General features: G+C 34.8%; 4 protein-coding genes across 8 annotated transcripts; 2 read left to right on the top strand and 2 right to left on the bottom strand.

Annotated features, from left to right (window-relative positions):
* Nucleotides 1-99: 99 nt before the first annotated feature.
* LOC102599174 (transcription initiation factor IIF subunit alpha) lies at nt 100-7,742 on the bottom strand. 5 transcript variants are annotated; one of them, XM_006352303.2, is made up of 11 exons: nt 7,585-7,742; nt 7,323-7,501; nt 4,628-4,783; nt 4,052-4,197; nt 3,585-3,955; nt 3,016-3,131; nt 2,201-2,335; nt 1,800-2,012; nt 1,364-1,570; nt 416-504; nt 100-316 (listed from the first exon to the last, which is right to left on the bottom strand). In XM_006352303.2, exons 2-11 carry the CDS (start codon nt 7,491-7,493, stop codon nt 304-306), a joined length of 1,617 nt encoding a protein of 538 aa, XP_006352365.1. In that variant the 5' UTR covers nt 7,494-7,501; nt 7,585-7,742; the 3' UTR covers nt 100-303. The 5 variants fall into 5 exon arrangements, with proteins under 5 accessions (XP_006352365.1, XP_006352366.1, XP_006352364.1 ...); XM_006352304.2 differs by having other exon boundaries at nt 7,323-7,519; nt 7,604-7,742; XM_006352302.2 differs by having other exon boundaries at nt 7,604-7,742.
* Nucleotides 7,743-10,674: 2,932 nt separating this feature from the next.
* LOC102598851 (fumarylacetoacetase-like) lies at nt 10,675-17,345 on the top strand. The gene is made up of 14 exons (XM_006352301.2): nt 10,675-10,971; nt 11,971-12,049; nt 12,513-12,571; nt 12,694-12,818; nt 13,522-13,596; nt 14,088-14,163; nt 14,278-14,377; nt 14,455-14,514; nt 14,649-14,719; nt 14,807-14,869; nt 15,404-15,468; nt 15,919-16,015; nt 16,150-16,275; nt 16,980-17,345. The coding sequence occupies exons 1-14, from the start codon at nt 10,768-10,770 to the stop codon at nt 17,040-17,042; spliced, it is 1,263 nt and encodes a 420-aa protein (XP_006352363.1). The 5' UTR covers nt 10,675-10,767; the 3' UTR covers nt 17,043-17,345.
* Nucleotides 17,346-18,733: 1,388 nt separating this feature from the next.
* LOC102598521 (uncharacterized) lies at nt 18,734-21,132 on the top strand. Its single transcript, XM_006352300.2, has 2 exons — nt 18,734-19,104; nt 20,522-21,132. The coding sequence occupies exons 1-2, from the start codon at nt 18,819-18,821 to the stop codon at nt 20,836-20,838; spliced, it is 603 nt and encodes a 200-aa protein (XP_006352362.1). The 5' UTR covers nt 18,734-18,818; the 3' UTR covers nt 20,839-21,132.
* A 44-nt stretch (nt 21,133-21,176) lies between these two features.
* Nucleotides 21,177-24,632, bottom strand: LOC102598187 (acyl carrier protein 3, mitochondrial). Its single transcript, XM_006352299.2, has 3 exons — nt 24,462-24,632; nt 22,055-22,271; nt 21,177-21,600 (listed from the first exon to the last, which is right to left on the bottom strand). Exons 2-3 carry the CDS (start codon nt 22,262-22,264, stop codon nt 21,409-21,411), a joined length of 402 nt encoding a protein of 133 aa, XP_006352361.1. The 5' UTR covers nt 22,265-22,271; nt 24,462-24,632; the 3' UTR covers nt 21,177-21,408.
* Nucleotides 24,633-25,030: the final 398 nt, after the last annotated feature.

Raw genomic sequence — 25,030 nt, 5'->3', positions numbered from 1 at the left:
TAATAATGTGGATATTAGTCATGCAAGTAAATTAACAAGGCTAACTTGCATAAAAGCTCTTTAATTATATACGAATTTTCAACTAGGAAAACATCTATCTACGAGTTTATCCAACCCATGGCACAGATTTACTGCCCATTTTGGCTCATTTGTCTACAACGACAATCATACAAGACTATTACAAGCAAAGTAAAGCTTGCTCATTATATAACGTTTAAACGTCAAACAAAACATGAAATACAGTTTCTTTTCCAAATTCTCCAGATCTTGACCAATTTGTAGCCAATGTTATCTTGGATTGTCCTATTGATTTGTCCTGTCAAATACAAAACAAAGACATATTACTTAGAAACTACAAAATCATGGAGTTGCCAACGTGCGAAAAACATAGACATTGAAATAAGCATTCATTCACCTCTCTCGTAACACGACATAGCTACTTCCTGTAGTAGTCTTCTGTATCTTGGAGATCTTCCTCAATACTTCAGCAAAAGCAGCCTTATCCTGCAACAAGGTAATTAATGCAGTCGCGTAAGGGAAGAAGGAACTCACAAGAAGTAAAAAGTGTTCTTAAACTTGGCTGACATGCTGTTACACTGGGGACATCTAATTGTGCTATACATTTTTCCAGATGCTATGATGCATAGGGTCAGCAACAAAAATCTCAAGTCAGTAAACTAGCATTTAGCAACAAATTTCCAAGTATTTTTGGCAAGTCATTTTTGGGTGAAGTCTTACCATGTATTTTGGGAGAAATATTTGGCTTTTTCAAGAAAATGTAATTTATACCCATAAGTTCTAAAAATTATTATAATTACCCATAAATTTGTCTTTATCATTTTATAATGAACATGCTCCATTAAAAAATAACCTTATAACACAATTGATGACAATCAACAACAATAAAAACAACGAAATGGGTAAGAGCAATACAATAATCGCATACTCAAACGTGTCATTGATTCAGGATAAATTATAACCCATTAAAAACAAGTTGTTATTTTTAATGGAGTTGGTTGTAAATAGATATTAACAGAGGATGGATGTTCTAATAAAATATAAAAGTTTGGGGTAATTTTTATTTTTTTAAAAATTCGCAAATACTACAATTTAACCCAAATTCTAGTTTTTTCTAAAACTTGGGAACTTAGGATGTTTGCCAAATATATTTGTCAAGTAATGACAAATTATATCGCCAAACAATAGTTCCCAAGTTTTTTTTTTTCAAGTTTTTACCTAAATATATTTGTGGCCAAACCGCAAATCTTTTATTTCAGGTTTCACTTGCATTTACAAGCCTAAACTATATGTCAGTGAGTCACAATGGTCATAAATCTATCTCAACAAACTAGCCTGGTCATACCTCTTTACATTTCAAACGAGATTTAAATTGGCTGACAAGATCCTGTGTGGTCACTGGTTTTCTCTGCAGTAGAACAGCTCTAATTTCATCTTCAGTAACAGGACCTGTGGCAGGACTTGGAGCAGTTTTGGAAGAGGATGATGCACCCTTTGGAAGAGCACTGTTCTTTGCAGAAGATGGGGTTTCGTCTTTCCCAGGTTTGGCATCCTGCACGATGTGAAGATAAAGAGATCAGCAATAACATAATAAGAGAAAGGAAATAATCCCTCCTTAGAATATCTATAGTAGTCCTGAAATCATAGTTTTATGGAACAGTAGAGATAAGCGGTTTTCTTGGCGAGTGTGAAACTTGATATGCCTAGATAGAATCTTATTTTAATGTAAAGTACCACATCATGAAAAAAACAAATAAATATCATAGTAGTCAGTCACTTACCGTCTCTGTTTTCACTTTTTTCAAGGGAGCACCACTAGTTGGTTTCGACTCATCTCCGTTAGCTTTTCTTTTAGTCTTAGCTGACTTTGAAGTTGGAGTTCCACGGTTGGATCCAGAAGCAGCTGGTTTCAAAGGACTGTTGGTCTCAACCGGTTCTTCTTTAGGTGCTTCCTTCGGCTTAGGAGCTAATACAGGCGAAATATCTTCTTCTGTCTGATAAAAGAAGAAAACAGGGAGTGAGAAAACAGAATTATGAGAAGTTTAAGAGATTTCTAATTGCCCCTAAATTAACTCTCTTGGCTGAGACAGCAAATACAAAAAGAAGAAATAATTCAGAAACTTTCTAACACGGAAAGTAAAATAAACCTTGACTTAGTGACCCATAATGAAACAATACTTACATCATCATCATCGTCGTCATCCTCAGCATCTGATTCATTCAATCCATTGGCTTTTCCAAGCAACTTTTTCAGCTCCTTTCCAGATTTGCTCAAACCACCTCCCTCTTCTTCACCTTCCTCCTCGTCATCTTCATCCTGAGCCACACGAAGAAAGGACAAAAGTTATTATACGAGGTAGAGAAAGAGCGTTAATGCACAAAGTAGAAAATAAACCCGAAAACGCTTCCTCAATGCATAGTCCTACTGAATCTCTGTCCAAGTTACAAGTACTCAAATAAGATCTCATTCACATATAAAGGTTCAGCTCTTCCTAAAAGCAAAATGTTATAACCCCAAAATCTTACGGACCACAAACAAGTGCAATGGTCCATAATCAAGAGCATTATTAGTATTCATAGAAAAGGTATCAAACACAAATTATGTATTAATTAACATGTATGAGATATACATGCAACACACATATCCAGGTACTACATTTATATGCTTATGTCACTTTAAAAAAAGTTTGTTATCATACATATGAGGTAGACGCGTACACATAACGCGCCTACCACTAAAGCATAAAGCCCATCCACGAAATATTGATCAGACACAGGTTATTTATGTAATTTTTAAAAAAAATATACTCATTGATAAAGGTACACGTGCAAAGTGCGTAAAGAATACTAGTACAATAAATATATGCCACTAGCTTTCTGGATAAGCTAGTTATCCAATAAATTTTATAACCCAAATACATGTTACATAGTCCTGCTGGGTGCCGCATGATGTAGAGTTATTTACTATCAGAATTCCAAAATTCCACAAATAACGACCTGCTTAATCTCTGGAGGAGCAGGAATTTCAGGAGCCAAATCCTCCCTCTCCTCAGGATCATTCCCAACAGCTTCATCATCATCCGTAAAAATCTCCTCATGCTCCCAGTCATCCCCTAGAAAGAAAGGAGAGCCCTTCAGCGGAAACAAAAGAAATCGGACAGCAGAAGCTGATCAAATGGTGAAGAAACGACGTAATGCACTCAGAACCAAAAAACAGAACCAAAGAAGAATAAAGTCCCACTCTAGAATCAAAACAGCAATTATAGACATTTTCCTGTTGGAAATCATTTCAAGTTCTTAAAACCAAGAAAGGAGAATAGATAATTGTGAACTGCGGTAAATCGTGGACATTAATTTACAAGAAAACGATGTAAACAGTTCCAAACAATGATTTCAGCGAGAAAAATCCCAGGAGAGCTCTATAATGCTAGCTGAGAGCTAGACAGAGAAGGATATTGAGGTTTCCAACCATTTAGAATGAAAATGAAAACGCAGGTCATAGATTACTAGATAATTACATCAGTGGGTCGAATCGGCAAAGCATTCTAGGAAGAAGAAAGTCTTACCTTTTTCAATATCATCATCATCGAGGTCAAGATCGCCCCCTCTAGGACCCTCTTCATCATCATCAATGCCTCTTTTGTTGAGTCCTAACCTGTTTTTCCTAGCAGCCTCCTCTTCCTCATCTTCATCCCCATGGTCTGATGCATTGCCTTCGTCCTCATCACCAGAAGTTTTCTTACGCCCCCTTGTCCCACCAGATCCACCTTCTTTGTCATCAAATCTTTCTACTTCACCGAAGGCAGCAGGCCCATTATTTGCTGCTTTCATCATCCATCTCTGGTACCCATCAGCAGTTTTTCTTCTATTTTTCATTTTCTCTTCTGCTTCCTCCAGAGTAAGTTGCTTATATTGGGCTACTTTGTTGAAGTTATACCTAATGGAAAAAAAGAAGGAATAAATGCAAATCCAAGAAATAAAAGAATATTTTGGAAGTCAAAGCTACAGAAACAACAAAAACTAAGGTGCATACCAAGAACCAGCAGGAATAGCAAATAACTCTTCACCCTGCATCATCAGTAGATAATATTGTGCTGACTGTGCTCCCTCAAGATGACCATGGAACTGAAATTGACCAGTTTCATCCTCTAATAGCCATGGTTTATTTTTGTACTTCTCCTGCAATTTCATAGAAAATAAAAGTCATAAATGAACATATAAGACCTGCCACTAAAGATCACAATCTGACAAGAACAGGACAACAGCCATCCATAGTAGCATAACTATGATCCAAGATGTTGAGCATGTGGTCTCTTAATTAGTTATTACATTTTCACAGTAAAGATGCTCTTCTAATAACTAGATGTTGAATCCTCCTATCTAATCTAATTATATTTCTCAGGCTTCTGCATAAGAGGCTTCATGGAATAGGTTGTACGATATCCCTTCAGCATCAAGCAGATTCTCACATATGCATATATAACAAAATTAAAATAAGCATAAGGAGACATTGCAATTTTCCCTTTAAACTAGTGGAAATACATACACAGACACACACACGCGCGCGCAATTGATGCAAACGGAGATGATATTACTATATATTTCATACCCGCAAAGTATCTGTAACTTGACGTCCTTGCAAACCTTCTTTTTGTAAAGTCCATTTACTGTCATTCTTTTTTTTTGAAAATTTAGGTAAGCCTGAAGCAAATCTAGCAATGAAATGATTCTTGTCATTGCTGGAGCAAGCCCGAACATTATACTCCTGCACATAAACATAATTTCGATAGCCAGAGTCTTATACCAAATTTTGCACAATGGATAAAGAAAAGAATGTATCAAAGACAATATCTTTCATGAATTGACACACATTGAATGCTTTCGACAAGAAAACTACAGTCAGCACTAGCTACCAAAAGTGTGGTCTCACCAAATTGATATCATTAACACAATTAAGATGCTCACTTAAATATTTTGGAAACAAAATAGAGCAAATCAAATCAATTAAGGAGCAAAAAGATAAGAACTTCAATTCAGAAGGCAGCGGCGAGCACATCCTAAGTTGGTCTAACACACTTTACCTCTTTCATCTGCTAAATGCATCAGCCTTTACAAAGTTGATATCAGTCATGCTCATGAAATAACTGCATCCATCAATAAATCCACCGATTACACAACATTCTACAGGGGTAAAAGTTGAATATTTTGGAGAAGTAGAAAGGGGTTATATTTGCTTCTCAAACATCTGTGACAGATCAACAAATGTAACCTTAATTCAGCAAGCCTTAGTCTCTCTAAGCAATACCATACTGCCTATATTCCTCATCCTTCTATTATTCTATCGTTGTTCAGGTCACAGATAATCTTAACAAAGGTAAGAAGGAACTAGTTCACGCATAAAACCAATATAAATCAAGACAGATTTGTTATACCGGTGTGGCAAATAGTTGTGTTTAGCAAATGAGAACATAATCAGGAAACAAGGATAACAAGATAGCCAAAAGGTTAGAGAAGCAAGGGATGAATATAAGAAAAGTAGTGAAGGAAGTATAGGGAGGCAAAAACTCTTGATCTTGAATGAGGAACAGAGGAAAGGATAATGTGCTTGGGTTAAAATAAGGTAACGGGAGGATAGTATACTGATGTAACCTACCTATATGTGTCAAACATCTTCTACCAAGCATAGCTTACTTTAAAGTCCATAGGAAAACAAAATGTGAATCTATTTTTATCAAAGGAGTCCTACAGAATAAAAAGGTGAATCAACCTAGTTGGATCAAAACATCAACTTTAATAATCATTTCTCCAAATATTTACACACACGCAACTCTACATTGTTGAGTGACAAAGTAATCCCCTGCTCTGGGAGATGGCCTAAAAGTTAGTTGTTTTTGCCATACAATTTTATTTATCACTTAATAGTTAGCACGAGTAAAAGGCATACGTGACTGGCTTCCTATATTCACAATGTTTTGAATTTCTCAACTGCAGTAAGAAACCACTAGCATCCCCTTACAGTCACTGCACTCTCGAATAAACACCATCAAACTCAACCACACAGATATCTCTGCATAAGCAAAACCTAGATTATGTCCACCTAGCCAATTGCCTTAAACAGAACGAAGAACATAATGCTTCAATTACGAAGAACCCAAAGGTACCCACAAACTCTGGCAAATACTCAGAGAAACTACTAGCATCTATCAACTATGCAGTACGCTCCAATCCCAAACTAGTTGGGATAGACAATATGAAGACTCTGCAGAAACCCATGTGCACCATGTCTTTGCTCCAAAGAGAAAGAATATAACTCTAAGAGGAAGCCTAGTCACAATTGAGACATTAACTAACCATGGTTGATTGACAAAATTTTATGTAATGTACATATGTTATGCTGCTGCCAGCAAAAGCAGAATTTTGCGAAGGAAATTCAAATATATATACAAAAAGTAAACATACAAAGTCCAAGTTATTCAACTACTATATATACATAAAAAAAATAAAAATTGACCCTGTATATACAGAAAGGTTTTTTGATGAACCCCATTGTGGTACCTAGCTCCGCTCATGGTTGTGCATACCCTTATTTATTCGTAACAAATATGTGGTAAACTTTTTCCTAAATCCGTGACATACTCCTCTCTCTATGTAGACTCATTTCATTCCAATACTAGTAAGTTAATACACACAGATAAATTCACCTAATTTTTAATATATATTTTTTTGATAATCATGATGTCAGCCATTTTTAACACACCTCGACTAATTCCACGGATAGATCCCACCTCCCACTTGTAACAGACACGAGGTAACTATCCACCAAGGCTAGAACATATAGGAAGAAATCATCTATAGTACTTTATTTTTGTCTCTGATGGGATTCGTACCTAAGACCTCATGGTTCTCAACTCATTTCATTGACCATTAGGCCACATCCTTGGGTGCAAATTCACCCAAATTATAGTACTCATGGAAAGTTCAATATAGAAAACATACTCAAAACAAACATTAGGTGTAAAGTCTCTCTACAAGGTAGGGGTAATGTTTGCATCCTCTCTACCCATAACCCCATACCCCACTTGTGGGATTACACTGGTTGTACTCAAAACAATTGTGTAACTGGCATACCCTTACTTATTTGTAGAAAACATGAGGTATCTTCTTCCTAAATCCTTGACACACTCCCCCTCTCTCTATATGCAGGCTCATTTCATTCCAGTTTCAGATACTGTCTAGCATATTATACACAAAACTTTTCACCCAAATTACAGTACTCATAGCAAAATTCAACACAGGAAACATACTCGAATCAATCGTGTAACTGGAGTTCCACACTCATAGCACTTATCACGAGTCTCAGCCATGTTTTTACCACAAGACAAACAGAGAGTCAAATGCTTGCATGAGCTTCCATACAGATCCGAGGATGAACCACACCTGCTACATGAAGGTTTCAGAATCAAATCTATCGACATTACTGTCCCTGCAAATCCAAAAAAAGCTAAAAATCATTCAGTTCATCAGAATTAGGGTTCCGTATAAGCGATTCGAATTGGGGAAACTGACAAAATCGTTGAAAAATCACCGTTAATTACTGTGGATTTTGATTCAGTGGTTGAAGTTTTTTCAATTTGATTACTCGTTAAGGAGTGTTCGTTAGATCGAGAGGAGATTGAAGAGCGAATGAGAAATCAGTTGAATTGATTGAAGGGGAAAACGGGTATTTATAGATGGAATCACGCGAATGCGGAGAGATTTTCTGGTTATGGTATGATGAGCACCTCAAGTTTGTGAAATTGCTATTTAGGCACCACAATATTCATGTTGGAGATCGATTAGTTTGGATTTACGTTGGATAGAGACCATTCGAAGGTCGCTCACTATGACGATTTTTTCTATATCTGGAGTTCGTAATTGTGAATTCAAGTTAATATACATAAGTATTTTATAATAATATTTATATTAATTGATGTCTAGTCTTAAATTTTGAATAAAAAAAAGTAATATGTAATTAATGTTAAATATTAAACATAAAAATAGTAGAATATGTTTTACTCTTGATAGGCCAAAAGTATAATAAGGCAAGAATAATAACAACACAACATAACATGTACAATCTCACAAATTGCGATCCGGAAAGAGTAAGTTCACACTTTCTTTTGTCTTTCCTTGAAAAGTCATTCACAATCTTCTGTGAGTCCCTACATATGGTAGCAAACAGACCCTCGCCATTGTGATTATCATTCCAGGCCGCTTTAGTTGGCAAGGTTAAATGGTTTAAAATTCGGCCACCTATGAAAGAAAGGTTGACTTATATATTATTTCATTTATTACTTTTATAATATCAAGAAAAAATAATTATTTTATCTTTTAAAAATTTTAATGTCGTTGAAAAACTTGAAAACATTCTTTTCAGATACCTAAATAGTAAGAGTTGAGAATGAAAGGCATAAAACGCATTCGGCGAATGTGATTTATGAATAAATTATGTGTCTTCTTATTTATTGTTTAAATTACTATATTACCCCTTCGATTTAATTTTATTTGTCCATTATTTTAAATATATATTTATTAATTTCATTTATTACTTTTATAATATCAAAAAAAATATAATTATTTTATCTTTTAAAAAAACGTCATGTCGTTGAAAACTTGAAAACCCCTTCTCAGATACCTAAACAGAAAGAGCTGAGAATGAAAGGCATAAAACGCATTCAACAAATGCGATTTATGAGTAAAATTATGTGTCTTCTTATTTATTGTTGAAATTACTATATTACCCCTTCCGTTTAATTTTATTTGTCCACTATTTATAAAATATATTTATTTATTTCATTTATTACTTTCATAATATCAAGAAAAGATAAATATTTTATCGTTTAAAAAAACATCATGTCGTTGAAAACATGAAAAACCCTTCTCAGATACCTAAATAGAAAGAACTAAGAATGAAAAGCATAAAACGCATACAGGGAATGTGATTTATGATTAAAATTATGTGTCTTCTTATTTATTGTTGAAATTACTATATTACCCCTTCTATTTAATTTTATTTCTCTGTTATTATAAAAATATATTTTTTAATTTCATTTATTACTTTTATAATATCATGAAAAGATAATTATTTTATCTTTTAAAAAATCGTCATGTCGTTGAAAACTTGAAAAACCCTTCTCACATACCTAAATAGAAAGAGCTGAGAATGAAAGGCATAAAACGCATTCAACAAATGCGATAATGAGTAGAATTTTGTGTCTTCTTATTTATTGTTGAAATTCCTATATTACCCTTTTCGTTTAATTTTATTTCCCCACTATTTTAAAAATATATTTATTTATTTCATTTATTACTTTTAGAATATCAAGAAAAGATAATTATTTTATCAGTTCTATATTGTTTGGTAGGGTAATAGGACCGTTGCAAAGTTAATGTGTCTTTTTAAAAATTCAGGACAACTTAAATTGTGACTTTATGTCTTTTCTCTTTAGTTAATGCTACTAAGGGGGGGAAACAAAGAGTTGCATTGAAGATTACTAACAATGATAAAACTCATTCCTCGAATTCGATTTATGAACAATTTGAAATTTTTTCTGTAAAAACTATATGAGGACTTTCGTAATGAGTTAGGGAAGCATTACATATAGTCTTGTTGTTTTTTACATGCATATTTTCTCATTTACGAGCAAAATTATAGGAATTACCCGACTTTCGCCGATTTCGTGTACCCATGGATTTGACACCTTTGGAGCACCCCAAATGTTTTTCTGAAAAAACTATACGAGGACCTTCGTAATGAGTTGGAGAAGCATTACGTGTAGTCCCGTCGTTTTTCTCACGAGTAGGTGCCTTGGGACACTCTTCAATCACTTTACCACTCCAACTATGTTTTCTTTCATGCTTCGTTTTGTTGTTGCGTTGTTGCCTAGGAAAAACATCTGCATTCCTAGCTGTATTTGTAAAACAATAATCCAACATTTCCTCTTCCTCAACTTCCTCAGAGATGTCCTCATCATTTAGGTTAGCAACTTTATTTGGGACAAAGTATAACTATCACCAACTTGTAGTTGTTTGTACGTTAATAGGTGTAAGAGAGGTCAATTTTTCAATATTAGAACTCACCAAATGATCACTTAAGATTGCAGCAACATTTGTTGATGATGACAAACCTTGTCGGGGAGTTACTAACTTGAAACTACTAGGCACAAAAGCAGGAGTTGTTGGGCTCAATTTCTTTTGCATAAGAGAAAAAGTTGCTTATTCTTCCTTTTCATCTACTATATCTATCCACCTCCTAGTAATGTAAATATTATTGATAAGTGCATCAAAACTATTAAAACACAGGACATTCTCTATATTTTTTCGATCTAATTTTACCTCTTCTAAATTTTTTCATAACCAACATCTCACATGAACCATCTCAATCTCGCACATCTTATAAAATTATCCATAACTTACGTCTCAGATAAACCATTTCGACTTCACTTTTTCCTCAAGCGACGAAAAAGGAGGAATGCTCCTTTGAATGACAGGTGACAACCACCATTGATCCTACTTACTACTTCTCAACTCGCAATCCTGACCGTCCAATTCATTTTCTAAAAAAAATAAAAAAATCGTACTCCATTTTCTACCGTCATCTATAAATTCTCTTCTTAGCGTTCAGCACCATCGTCACTTCCTCTTCTACTCTGAACTCGAGCTCCCACACGTCGTCGTTTTTCACTCTTACTCCTCCTAATCGGCGTCGTCATGGCGTTGAAGTCGTTTGTTGAAGTTGAACCGGAATCTCACTTCCCTCTCGAGAACCTGCCGTACGGTGTATTCAAGCCTGAACCGGGTTCACTACCTCGACCGGGCGTCGCTATCGGAGAATATGTTTTGGACTTATCGGAGATTGCTTTCGCCGGTTTATTTGACGGTCCTTTGCTCAGTAACTCCGATTGTTTCAATCAGGTCTGTTCGTGTTCTATTGTGCTCTGTTTGGTTGTACGTTTAGAAATTTTCCTAATGCTAAGTTTAGTTTTAAGGTAATTTCGTTGATTTTTGTGCTATATTTTGTCCTATTGTCTCGACGGAAGTGAATAATTTTCCGACTGTTAAGTTCAGTTTTAGCTAGTTTTCATTGATTTATGTGTTGATTTTTGTCATGCATTGACAATAATTTTATTTTGCATTTATTTACTGTATTCGGAGTTATGACATAGGTCTGTTCGGTTTTCGTATTCATTCAGTTCTGAAATTTTTAGCAAGTGTGATATTATGTTCTTGTTTAGTTGTACGTTTAGAGAATTTCTTACTGTTAACTTCAAGTTTAACAGTAAGTGTGAAAAATTTGTGGTTGTCAATTCCGTTAGGTACTCATTTTCATTCAGTTCTGAAGATGTAGTCAGTGTCTATTGTGCTCTGGTTGGTTGTACATTTAGCAATTTTCCTACTGTTAAGTTCAGTTTTAAGGTAATGTGCGTTTACTTTTTTGCCCAGTATTGCCTATTGTTTGGATGGAAGTGTATACTTTTCTGGCAATCAAGCTCAATTTTAACTAATTTTCATTGATTTATGAGCTCTTTTTTTGTTATTTTCAACTGTTTGTTGTCTTATTTTTGTGGAAGTGTTACATCTTGTTTTGATTTATTGTGACTTGTGAGTGTTGTACTCTGCAATGTGTAAAGTATCCCTTACTTTTTTCTCGAGTTATATCCTCCTTATGACCCAAAAAAACAAAGAAAAAAGAAATCTATCTACTATATTGATGGCAGTCCACTAATTGGATTTCATCTCAAATAAAATGTCAGCCATTTTTTCAAGTTGTAATAGGACATTGCCTAACAATATAATTATGGTAAGCCACTGAGCCTCGTGTAATTGACACACTGGGTGCTGTGGATATTCTCTGCTATTGGCAAGGTTGAGAGACTGTGATAATCATAAGTTATTTATGCAATTCATTTGCAGCCTAACTTGAACAAGTTTGTTGGATTGGGACGACCTGCATGGAAGGAAGCTCGGGTGACATTGCAAAAGCTGTTATCAGGTATCCCTGCATGTTTGGATGGAGGTTATATCATCAAATCATTAGCATAAACCCTCACACTCGTTTGATACACATAAGAAAACCTAGATTTGAACCAGTAATTCAAACCACATTCTTCTTAGTCATTTTGGATTCATTTCCTATGTCACTTGAATGTTATTATAATCTAAAAGATGACAAGTTTATTCAATTAAAAACCTCCATCCAATCTATCCTGCAATTTCTGGTATTGGATTACCTGAGGTCCATCATTTTTTGGGCAACCTCCCAGGTTTTGGAATCAGATATTTGGGCGGGAATTTCATGAATTAATAAAAATGAGGTACACAAGGAGGGGGACTTAATACTATAATCCTCCTCTAAAGACGGAATACTTAAAACTTACTGTAATCCCATTCAGTTTGAATGTGGAGGGGATTTGATGAAAGTTGAAGCTGGATTGTTCTATTTTGTTCTTGTGCAGCCACAGAACCAACATTGCGTGACAATGCTGCTTTAAGACAGATAGCTCTTCTGCCTATGGTAAGACATGTTCCCTTGGAAATGTCATGTCTGTTAGTGAACTTGTGTTCCCTTTGAAATGTCATGTCTGTTAGTGAACTCGTGTTGTCTTAATTCTCGTGTTGTGTTGGTCAATTCTTCAGGAAAAGGTGCAAATGCTTCTACCTGTTGCGATTGGAGACTATACTGACTTCTTTGCATCAATGCACCATGCCAAGAATTGTGGGACTCTTTTTCGTGGCCCTGAAAATCCTATCAACCTTAATTGGTATGCTGTCAACACAACCACCTGTGAAAAGACAGGATATATTAGCTTTGACGATACATGCCACCCCGTGTGTGTGTGTGTGGGGGGGGGGGGCAGGACTTCCCAGTTTTCGGGTTTACTATAATCCTCCTCTAAAGACGGAATACTTAAAACTTACTGTAATCCCATTCAGTTTGAATGTGGAGGGGATTTGATGAAAGTTGAAGCTGGATTGTTCTATTTTGTTCTTGTGCAGCCACAGAACCAACATTGCGTGACAATGCTGCTTTAAGACAGATAGCTCTTCTGCCTATGGTAAGACATGTTCCCTTGGAAATGTCATGTCTGTTAGTGAACTTGTGTTCCCTTTGAAATGTCATGTCTGTTAGTGAACTCGTGTTGTCTTAATTCTCGTGTTGTGTTGGTCAATTCTTCAGGAAAAGGTGCAAATGCTTCTACCTGTTGCGATTGGAGACTATACTGACTTCTTTGCATCAATGCACCATGCCAAGAATTGTGGGACTCTTTTTCGTGGCCCTGAAAATCCTATCAACCTTAATTGGTATGCTGTCAACACAACCACCTGTGAAAAGACAGGATATATTAGCTTTGACGATACATGCCACCCCGTGTGTGTGTGTGTGGGGGGGGGGGGTCAGAACTTCCATATTTTCGCGTTCATATACATATATGCTTGTTCATGGACTCTGATCACCCTTTTCAGGTTCCATCTTCCTATTGCTTACCATGGGCGAGCATCATCAATTGTCGTTTCTGGAACAGATATCATTAGACCCAGGTGATCTCAAAAGTAGATTTTCCTGTTCTTTCTAGAGATCCTTATTAGTTTATTTGTGGGGGGAGGAGTTAGGAAGATAGCTATGTTGTGTCTTAAGATATATTTGAGGTGTTGGTGAATTTTTATGCGGTAATCACTCCTTTGGTAGAAGGGTCCCAATGCGCTAGCACCTAAGTGAATCTACATGGTTGGTTTTTAACACTGCCTGCTCTGTGGCATTTCATGTTATTTCAAACTTCTAGTTTTGTACCTGGTAGTGAAGCATTTTTATTGTTGTGCCAACTCATGACATGAAGTGCTTCTTTTTTACTAGATCAATTATGAAATTTGACACTTCGTTAAATTTCAAGTCTCGCACTAATGGTGCATGTTATATTCATATCGATAGCGTAAAAAGATTATGTGTGATCTGATTCGTCCTACTATTCCATTCATTTCAAGTAATTTTGGTATTTCTTTTCTTTATAATTCTTCTTTAAATTGTCTTCCAGAGGACAAGGTCATCCAACTGGTAATTCTGCGCCATATTTTGGACCTTCGAGAAAATTGGATTTTGAGTTGGAAATGGTGAGAATGTATTGCATGGAAGTGCTCTGTCTATTGTTGGTCCCAAACTCTCATATTCCTTGCTGAGTTGCTTATTAGTTCCATTTTTACACACTTTACTTGTTTTGCTTTAAGGCTGCTATAGTTGGCCCTGGTAATGAACTAGGAACAACAATCGACGTCAATGATGCTGCAAATCATATATTTGGACTTGTCTTGATGAATGATTGGAGTGGTATGCTCAAAACTATACTTGAATTTTTGAAGTTCTTATGGAATGATTCCCTGCTGATTAGAGACTATTTTAAACAGCAAGAGATATCCAGGCATGGGAGTATGTGCCTCTTGGTCCTTTTCTTGGAAAGAGTTTTGGTAAGAAATCCAGTTGATTTATTGCATGCATTTATGATTAACTGCTGCTGTTGCCTATAGGCATAATCTATTTTTTCAAGTATTCTAGTCATATTGCCTTGGGATAATCTCTTTTTTCAATTTTGATCTTGCAGGCACAACCATATCTCCTTGGATTGTGACTTTAGATGCCTTGGAACCCTTTGCTTGTGAGGGCCCAAAGCAGGTAGCTTGACTTCTAGCGCTTAAATCCCTATGCTCATCGCCAATGAAATTGATATTGAGCAGAACTTTTCTTTTCTTTCAATTGCAGAACCCTTCTCCATTGACATATCTTGTAGAGAAGACATCAAGAAACTATGACATTTCTTTGGAGGTATCTTCTGCTCCATGCTTTCCATGATAGGGTTTGATCTATCTAGCAGTTTCTTGACAATGTTTTATTTTCAAGGGAAAGGTCAAGGAATGCCGTTGATGTTTGTGATTTTTTTTAGATATACCCTCCGTTGACCTATCGTCTCATAGACCTCTCCACTGCTAAAATCGTCTCAACTATGCCCCTCACTAACAGATATAATTGGATCTTTTCAACTCTTCATGGGTATACTTGGACCACCACCAAAAAGAATTCCTACCAGAAAGTGGTGATGGAAGAAGAAGGGGTGGGAGTGGGTAGGTGGCAATGGGGGAGGGGGAGGGGGAGGGTAGAGGGAGAAGGGAGTAATGGGTGTGAAAAATATCTCCACCCTGTAAAGAAGGAATTTCTCCCACCGTATGTTGATTTACCAAGAAGAGGATAAAAGAACAAGAAATAATAGTATCTCCCTACCCGTGCTAATATCATCACTATTGTCGTGTAATCAAGTTTCATAGATCATCTGGGTAATGGTTGGACTTTTTTTTTATCAAGGTCCTCATTAAGCCTTCTGGACAAGCTGATTCATGTGTTGTGACAAGAAGCAACTTTAACCACTTGTAAGTATATTTTGCATTTGCCACTTACAATTTCACAGTTCTTAAGCTATCATTTTTTTCACCAGATTCATTATATATCTAGTTCTTTTTTTATTTTTGTAACCGGATATCTAGTGTTGTTAAAGCCTTCTTCAACATGCTGGCGTCAATTAGTTTGATGGTGAAGAACGAATATGATATAGTTCATATGACGGTGAATTGAATTGTCTGCCCCTAATACTCCTCCCTGTCCTTGACCTTGCTGGCTCCTCCTTTATTTTTTTTGTAAAGGAAACAAGATAGAAAATACTGAATTCTTTCAAGAACCTTTAGCAATTATCTTTTGGGGATTCTGGTTCTTCAAATGCTAAACAGATCCACGGTAATCAAGTGTGAAGGAGATATTTTGCTTTCATAAGTTTTTATTTTTATTTTACCATAGTAATGCTGAATGGCTTTCCTGTGATACAGATATTGGACAATTACTCAACAGCTGGCTCACCATACTATCAATGGCTGCAACCTAAGGCCTGGGGACATGTTTGGAACTGGAACTATCAGTGGACCAGTAAGATTTACTAGTCGGCTGCATGATGCCTCTAGAGTTGCTCAGTCCAATTTTCCTTGTCGTCTTGTTTTATTGACTTATCATCATGCTGTTTTTACTGATGACATAATTCGTCCATCCATCTCTACTTCTAGGAACCAGAATCTTATGGATGTTTGCTTGAATTAACATGGAATGGACAAAAGCCTTTGTCTTTAGATGGAACTACCCGTACATTCTTAGAAGATGGAGATGAAGTAGCTTTCTTTGGTTATTGTCAGGTTTGCATCTGGATGCCTTTTTCTTTTCTTACCAGTTCCGCACCTGTACCTCGTTGGCCTTATTGACGCTATACACATTCAATTACAAGTGCTCGGGGAAGATAACACAGGAATTTTCTCTCCAGTGTCTAAAAGAAACATAACTAGTTTTTCACCTAGTAGAGATTAAAGTGGAAAACCACCACATTATGTGGTGGTTCTTTATTTCTATATTTAAATTTTTTGATTTAAAAATAGCCTCTCTACCTTGTATGTCGTTGAAATGATTTTTGAAAATCTGCTTGGTGGAATTTGGTTTACTGTAATAGGATGATTACTTTCATTGTATCATCATCATTCGTTGCTTTTTGGGAGATTTGGTTGTCTAAGCTCTATTCCCGTGTTATCTATAATCTGTTAATTGTCTTTATTATACAAATGCTATCTGAAAAAAAGCTTGCAAAAGTTGTTGAACAATGAACATAGCCAATGTACCTCAAACAAATTTCTTGGTTAAAGTATGCTATTGTCGAGTTAATTGATTCTCGATGTGTCTGGTGACATTTCACATGAAGGAAATCAAAATTGACACCGTGATATTGAAGTCATTGGACCTTGTGTTTTGCAATTGCTCCCTCATCGAAGTGGTGCATTTGTTGTTATCCTTATGTTTGATTTCCGGATATTGTTGGTCTGATACTAGTTGATTTTCGATGTATTATCAGGGCAATGGATACAAAGTTGGTTTCGGAAGATGCTCAGGGAAGATTGTCCCGTCTCCACAATGAGTCTGAATGGTTACATTGTTCAGCCCATGAGCAATTTTGAAATGTATACAGCAATTCAAGGCTGCTTTGGTTTCTGATCAAAATACGTAAAGTAGTAGAGTCAGATTCGAGTTACAGTCTAGGCTGGGCCAAGTGTAAGACCGTTCTGTATTAGTTATACATTGTTGGACTGCAAACAAGAACCTATTTATGTCGAAATGTCAGACATTTTATAAAATGAAAATCGCCATTGTGTATCGTGTATGCAAATTTAACCTATAATAATCTTAAACGAGACTTGCTCGGAAAAATATTATCAACTCATGATACTTTGTATTAACATTTATTTTCGTTATTTGACTTTTAAGTGATGCCATTATATACAAAATTTAACACAGGAAATATATGAAAAGAAGCTTAGATTTTTATTTTTGGTCTTCCATTCTGAGCCTATTATCTGTACAGCAGATATGGATTCATATGTCATCTTCTAGTCGTATTTTTTTAAATTTCAGGGCCCGTACTCGAGATATCTTATTAAAGGTGGAGGAATCTCACCCATCCTATTACAATCCATGTTGGTAAAACTTAATAGCTTAAAGAAGTTGAATACTTTATGATGTATCTCAAATTTATGGAATTTGTTCAACAATAAGTGGACTCATAATTTAAAGATGATTTATGATGCAAGGTAACCTAAAGTTTTTAATGGAATTTTTTGGTTACATTTTAGTGTTCAAAATATGTAGATAAAGAATATGGTTGAGGTAGGCTTGACTCAAGAATTCTTAAGTAATACTATAAGATTTTGCTTTGCTTGCATGCAAAGAGCTCAATATAGACATAGTTGAAGACATATTAACACTTGGTGGGGCTTTAAAGTTTCTACACCTTAATTTTTTATATTTTGTGAATAATAAAGAAATATATGAATGTATGTAAGTGATAGAATTAGGCTACCAACTTGATAGTTAACCTTCCAATATTTTCATCTTGTCAAAATAAGATTTGACTATTTTACCCCTACCTTATGATATGTCAACTACTATTTTTTCCTTGAAAGGTCTGCAATGCCCTTGCCTCTTTTCTATCTAATATTAGTTCAATATATTTAATTTTCAATCTTCGGAATTAAGTTTATATTACTCTGATTAATTTTCCCATTAAGAAAATCTGAAAAACAAAATTAATTTGAATCGTGGAATTAAGGAAAAAATTGGAAACAAATTTTTATTTATAAATTTAATAAAAATTGACGGTATATAGAAGATTTACACTATTAAATTTGGTTTCAGCGCCTCGAAGATTCAATAACAATAATCTGCCACAATAACAGATTAAATACACTGACTATATAAAATGTATTTACTCTATCACTATATATAACTTAAATCGTAATAAGAATGAAGTTTCAAACTATACTTTAACATGAGAAACACTAACACAAAAAATAAAAATCAGATTAATGAGCAAAAAAATATTAATTGTCATGAGTTAATTTTAATAGAGCAATGCATTGAACCATCTTTAATTAATTGTAAAGCCTATATTAAAATATCGGTTTCTTATTTTGTTTAATTAAGGAAGCCTCAAGGTTATAAATGTAATAACATTAATTAATAGTTCATATGAACCATGCATATATTTATTGCTTATATATAAAACCAAAGATATGGTAACGTTTCATTTTCTATTCATTCCATCTTATATAAAATAAAAAAATTATAAAATCTTTCTTTGATACAAAGTTTTCTTTATTTATTTTATCATTTTAACAACAACAACAACACAATTATCATGGATTTTTTCATCATGAATAAAATTGTGAAGAAAAAAATGATGTTTGTACTTTTTTTCTTTTCATTTCTTGTTTTTAAAACTTTGGGTATTGAGAGAGAAGTTTCTATAGTTGAATCAATTTCTATGAGAGATGATGTGATAAAAATGGCTGGTTATGGAGAAGAAAAGCTTTCCACTGTTTTTATTCATGGAAAAATTGTTTGTCATGAGTATGATGATCATGGTTGTAACAATAATATTATCAAGGATGATAATTTTGAACTTGGTTCAACACCTATCCAAGGTATGTATGTTCTTATTCGTCGTTAATCTGTTGCTAAATAACTCACAGAGAAAACACATCTTTTATATTTGTTTAAGATATATCTGAATGTTTTTGATAATTTGTTGCATTATTCAGCTATATAATTATTCTGTCTCTTGAAAAAAATCTTTATATCCTCACAAGATAAGGGTAAGATTGCGTACACACCATCCTCTTTAGATTCCCACTTGATGAAATTTTACGGAATATGTTATATTGTTTTTCTTTCTTTTTTAGTTTTGAAGATGTGTTAAGAGATGTCTATAATTAAAGATAACTTAAGCATGTCTTATAGTGTAGATCCTTTATTTTTAACAATTCGATATTCGGAACTCATTGGTCCGATCAATTAATTCAAATTTGTGTCATGTAAACACAATTATAGGTTCTCTCTAATTGTTTGAAGCCAAACCATTATTTTTTAAAAATGAAAATCCAGTTTTACGTGGATTTTATAGCATGAGCTAGTTTATGTAGTTTTGACCAGTTAAATTGCAAATGAATAATAAGATGAAATTAAACATCCTAAGATATAGGGAAGTTAATTTGTGTTGTTAAGCCTAAAGTTAATTAATATTAACTTAAGTTTAATGTTAAACTTGATCCTTAAATGGAAATTAGGATCCATTAAATTTAGAATCGTTTCTAATTCTTGTAACAGTTACTATATGATATAGATCATTTATTTATTCAAAAAGAAAAAAGTTACAGAAAAGAGAAAAGAGAAAACAGAAAAAAAAAAGTATTTTTAAGAAAAAGTGGGGTTGAATATTAAATTATGAAAACTTGATGGACCTGTTTGTATATTAATAAAGATATGTTTGCTTTCATTGAACACCACCAAATTTCTGTTCTACCAAAATGATAGTGTTATTGGAACCAAAAGTTGGTAAATTAACATAAAATTAAAAGCTCACTAAATTCGTTGCATTTATTTGAAAATATGGGTCTAAATTTAATATAATTAAGTCCGAGTAATTTGGAATTGAGGTATAGTTGATTGATTCATATAGTAACATTTGAGTAATTTAAAATTGAGATATAGTTAATTGACTCATACAGTAAAATCCCAAGTAATTTGAAATTGAGGTCTAGTTGATTGATTCATATAGTAAAACACAACTGATGCACAACGCTTCAGCTATGCATGTGATTCAAAAAACAACTGGACCACAAGAGTCTATTGTAAGCAGTCTTATCCTGCATTTTTGCAAGAGGTTGTTTCCAAATTTGAACCCCTCACCTCCTGATCACATTTCAACAACTTTACTAGTTATGCCAAGAGACTGTTTCCGCAGCTCAAACCCGTGACCTCCTGGTCAAAACACAACAACTTTACTATTTACGCTAAGGCTCTTCTTCACTACTAATCTTACATATGACAAACATATTTCAGGTGCATCAGTAGGTGTATTCTGTGGATCAAGTGGAAAAACAAGAAGGTCATGGGCAAGAAACACTACAGATGAAGATGGAGATTTTCTTATTGATCTTCCTTCTCATCTTCATGCTATTCCAAACTTGGAAAAAACATGTCTTGTTAAAGTCCTTCATCTGCCAAGAAACACCATTTGTGAACATGCTTTTAGAGGAAAACACAAAGGACTCGAGCTAATTTCTATCGGTGGAGGAATCCGTACTTACACCACACAAACAATTCATCTGACCCCTAAAGTTACACAAAGGTGCAGAAAGAAAGTTGCTGTTATGTGATCAGGAGGCCAAAAATTCAGCACGTCCAACGACTCAAATCTGTTGGCGCTTTGATCAGTCACAAACATTGAGTCGTTGGATGAATCTTGAAACATAACCTGCTGGTATTAGCCCACAATTTGTTGTTTGCTTCCTCCCACGACGAGTTTATGTGTGTGTGTGTGTGTGTGTGTGTGTGAGAGAGAGAGAGAGAGAGAGAGATGTAAATATAAGGTTTCTTCATTCTTGTATGAATGATGTGTAACAGGCACATGTATTTCCACTGAGAATATTAAAAGTAGCCTTTCATAGCCACACCAGATGCACAAACTTTGAATATATTAAAGTAACAGCAAAAATTGTATTCACTACAGAATCAATAACTAAAATCTGGGGTGCATAAATGTAGCAATCATTCACACAATCCACAAAAAACTAAAAGACGCGCTAAAAGAAGTTAAGGACAATGTGATCCTGGGATTCAACAGCTTATCAGACAAAAGAAAAACTATCTAGGAGAATGTTCCAAAAGAAACCTTTGTCTATTCCGATGACATGATATCCTCTCCTAGGGATAACTAATAAGTTACTCTATGAACTCTCCTGAGCTTTCTTCTCAGCTCCAGAAATGATATACTGAGCAACATCGGCACAACATTTAAGCTTGTCTGCCTCTTCGTCAGGTATCTCAATCGAGAATTCTTGTTCAAATGCCATGACAAGTTCCACTCTATCTAAGCTGTCTAGGCTCAAGTCCTTCTGGAAATCAGCACTCTCAGTGACCTATAAAAAGATTTAGGATTCAGCTGTAATATCCACTATTTGACTGGTCTTTTGCCACAATATGTGTTAAATTGATATAGACCATCAGCAGAGACAAATCCAGAATTTAACCGGTTCAACATTTAAGGTTCTTAGCATTGAATCATTACTCCCTCCATTTCAATTTGTTTGTCTAGTTTTGACTTGGCATGGAGTTTAAGAAAGTAAAGAAGACTTTTGAATCTCGTGGTCTTAAACTAAAGATACGTTGTATGTACCAAAATGTCTTTTAATCTTGTGGTCTTAAACATGCCATGTGGAAAACTGGAATTAACGAGTTGCCAAAATAGGGAAAAAGGCATTTGTAAGACAAACAAATTGAACAGAGGGAGTACTTATTTTGTTGCAGTTTTAGTAATCTTTACACATAAACTTATGCTCCGTGTTGGAAGTACAAAAAATGGATGAATCATACCTTGGTTGCATCAATCTTGTCAAATTTCTTCACCAAGTTAAGCACTTGTTCCTTTATCTGATCCTGATCAGTGGAACCAGAATTGCTACAGGTGCGTATTTGCAAATTGAGTATATTTAACGCACTCCGGCCTTCAGCTTGAGATAATGATACTTGCAATGGGACCCTAACCCGCACATACTTCAGAATAGATGATCTCAAGCTTTGCATTTTGAACCTACAATAAGTCGTCGATGTATTAGCATGTGCAAAAGCAGTTTAAAGAGGTAGAAGATGCAGAGAAAACAAGGCAAAGAGAAGTAGAAGGTCCTAAAGATAAGGCAATCATGTACTAAAAGCAAGATAAGCCATTTTTGTCCCACATTTCCTGTTTCATATCTATGTATTGGAAGATTCACCAAGATAAGTTGGTCAAGTGAATAGAGAATCTGCTAAATCTTAATAGCCATTACATAATTATAAGTGAAAAAATAGAGGCAGTAATTCTATGACATGCAAAACTGTCAGCAAGTTTGTTTAACAGGTACGTACTTGAATCAAATTTCTGAACAGGAGAAGCAACCTAAATTAGCACCCTTGACATACAGCCTATAATCACATGTAGTATTCTAATTTATATTAAAGCGAGCATGCTTAATTTCCACAGCCAATGCTCACGTGTCTACTGTATTGTAACACTTAACAGGCTTTTTTTCCACAAATATATTATCTATCATATGAGCAAAAGTCTTGCTACTTGTTTCAAACTTGAATGCCTAATGAGATTTTTACTGCTGAAAATGTAATTCCCTTACTTGCTCCAGGAAATGATGTCGTTCTTGCCTTCAGTGGTAAAAGCAACGTGTACTATACGGGCTCACGAGAACCAGTAGCTTCTTCCACTCCACAGACCCTATATACTGTATGTATTAAGAAATCCACCAATTATCTATAAATGATTGACTATGAACCTAGTTATTATTATTATTATTGTATATTTACTTCACATTGTGGGAACCCATAAAATTTGAATCATAGATCCGCTTTTGCTGACAATGAATGTCCTAACCCCTTAATATTCCAACTTTCACATCCCACATCCCACAACCCATTAAACTAATCTCAAACTTGCCTATGAATCAGATGAAAAATTCAGAACTATAAACGAGACCGTATAAGCCTAGCCAGTGGTCATGGTAGAAGTGGCTATGGTAAAAGTGCTTTCCAATCCGTCCCATCGTCCCATCCTCCTAACTATATATTGCGAGGAGCTTTACAAAGCCATTCGTGGTCTATTTATATATACCGAAACTAATTGCCTAAAAGAAAAGCAGCATAATGCTAAGGAAAACAAGTGAAACTGCTACTCAGTCCATAACCACTACATAAGTTATGAGGATTATTTATCAGATTATACATCAACTGCCAAGCTCCAATTTTAATAGGGTATCAAAATCATCTTGTGATGCTTTCAAAATCCATATAAAAGAACCAACGTCAAAATGACAACTTCCTATATTTAGAAACAATTTAACTTAAAATGATAGCCATACAAATGTCTATGAATTGTTATAGAGCATAAGTTTTAGAAGTGTTTCTTTCTTAAGCTCCATACACAGTCAAACACCGACACATAAAATGGGAACGGAGGGAGCATAAAAAATGATAACTTTCATAAGTCATAAAACCCATTGAAAAAAAAAAACAACTCAAAATGTTAACTTTATAACACCTATTACATACCAAAGTACCAAACTCTAAATGTTTATTTGAATAACACCCATTAAAGATCACAACTTGAAGTACTGATTCACACAAATACCTATGAATTGTTATACAATATATCTATATAAGTTTGATAAGTGTTCCTTTCTTAAATTCCATGCACAGTCAAACCCCATCACATAAATTGGGAACAAGGGAGCATCAAAAACCAAAGAACCAAAACACCCATTGGCACAAAGCATTCCACATTAGCAAGGTCCGTGGAAGGGCCCCGCACCCCAAGGGGTGTGAGGTACACGGTCTACTAACGGTAGCATTAGTAACTGCTTTCACAGCTCGAACCCGTGACTATAGGTCACATGTAGACAACTTTATTGTTACTCCAAGACTCCCCTTCACACCCATTAATAAAAATACTCAAAAATGTTAACTTTATTACACCCATTAACAAAAATACTCAAAAATGTTAACTTTATACCACCCATTAACAAAAAAACTCAAAAATCTTAACTTTATAACACCCATTATATCCCAAAGCACCAAACTCCATATGTTTATTTCTACAACACCCATTAAATATTATAACTTGAAGTAATGATGCACCTTTTCTTTTAACTTGTTAGGCAGAATGATAAATGATATATAGATAAATATATGGAGACTAACAAGAAACAAAATAGCTGAGAAATAGCAAGAAACTTACCAATTTTACTTTGTTTTCTCAGATTCTTTATGAACTGTTTGCTTGAGATTACTATCTGTTTGATGAATTGCCTCAAAGAACTGAAATTAGCAGTGATAGTTCTAGGCCTGGATAATGGAAAAATATGGGCCTCAGGTACATAACTTGGGCCAAATCCAATTGGGATGGTACATAGTTGGGCTATCACGGAGTATAACCGTCCATCAAAATAATAGCAAATAATATAAAGGGAAAATTGTATATAATAACAAACTATTAATTCAAATTAAATGCTATAAATATAGTTTGATTTAATTGTACCTCATAGCAAACTGTTTCTATTTCACCTCTCTCTTGGTGAATCTCGCTCGCCACTCTCGTTCTCTCCCTCGCCTCTCTCGTTTTTTATACAAACGCAAGTGTATAAAGTGCGTTTGTGTTTGTATAAAGCGAGAGAAAATTGTATATATACATCTACTATTAATTCAAATTAAATGCTATAAATATAGTTTGATTTAATTGTACCTCATAGCAAACTGTTGCTATTTCACCTCTCTCCTGGTGAATCTCGCTTGCCACTCTCGTTCTCT

Source organism: Solanum tuberosum, unplaced genomic scaffold (genome assembly GCF_000226075.1).
Source record: "Solanum tuberosum cultivar DM 1-3 516 R44 unplaced genomic scaffold, SolTub_3.0 scf00148, whole genome shotgun sequence".
Lineage (NCBI taxonomy): Eukaryota > Viridiplantae > Streptophyta > Magnoliopsida > Solanales > Solanaceae > Solanum > Solanum tuberosum.
The sequence above is the reverse complement of the archived record's forward strand: the minus strand, read 5'-3'. Positions and strand labels throughout refer to the sequence as shown.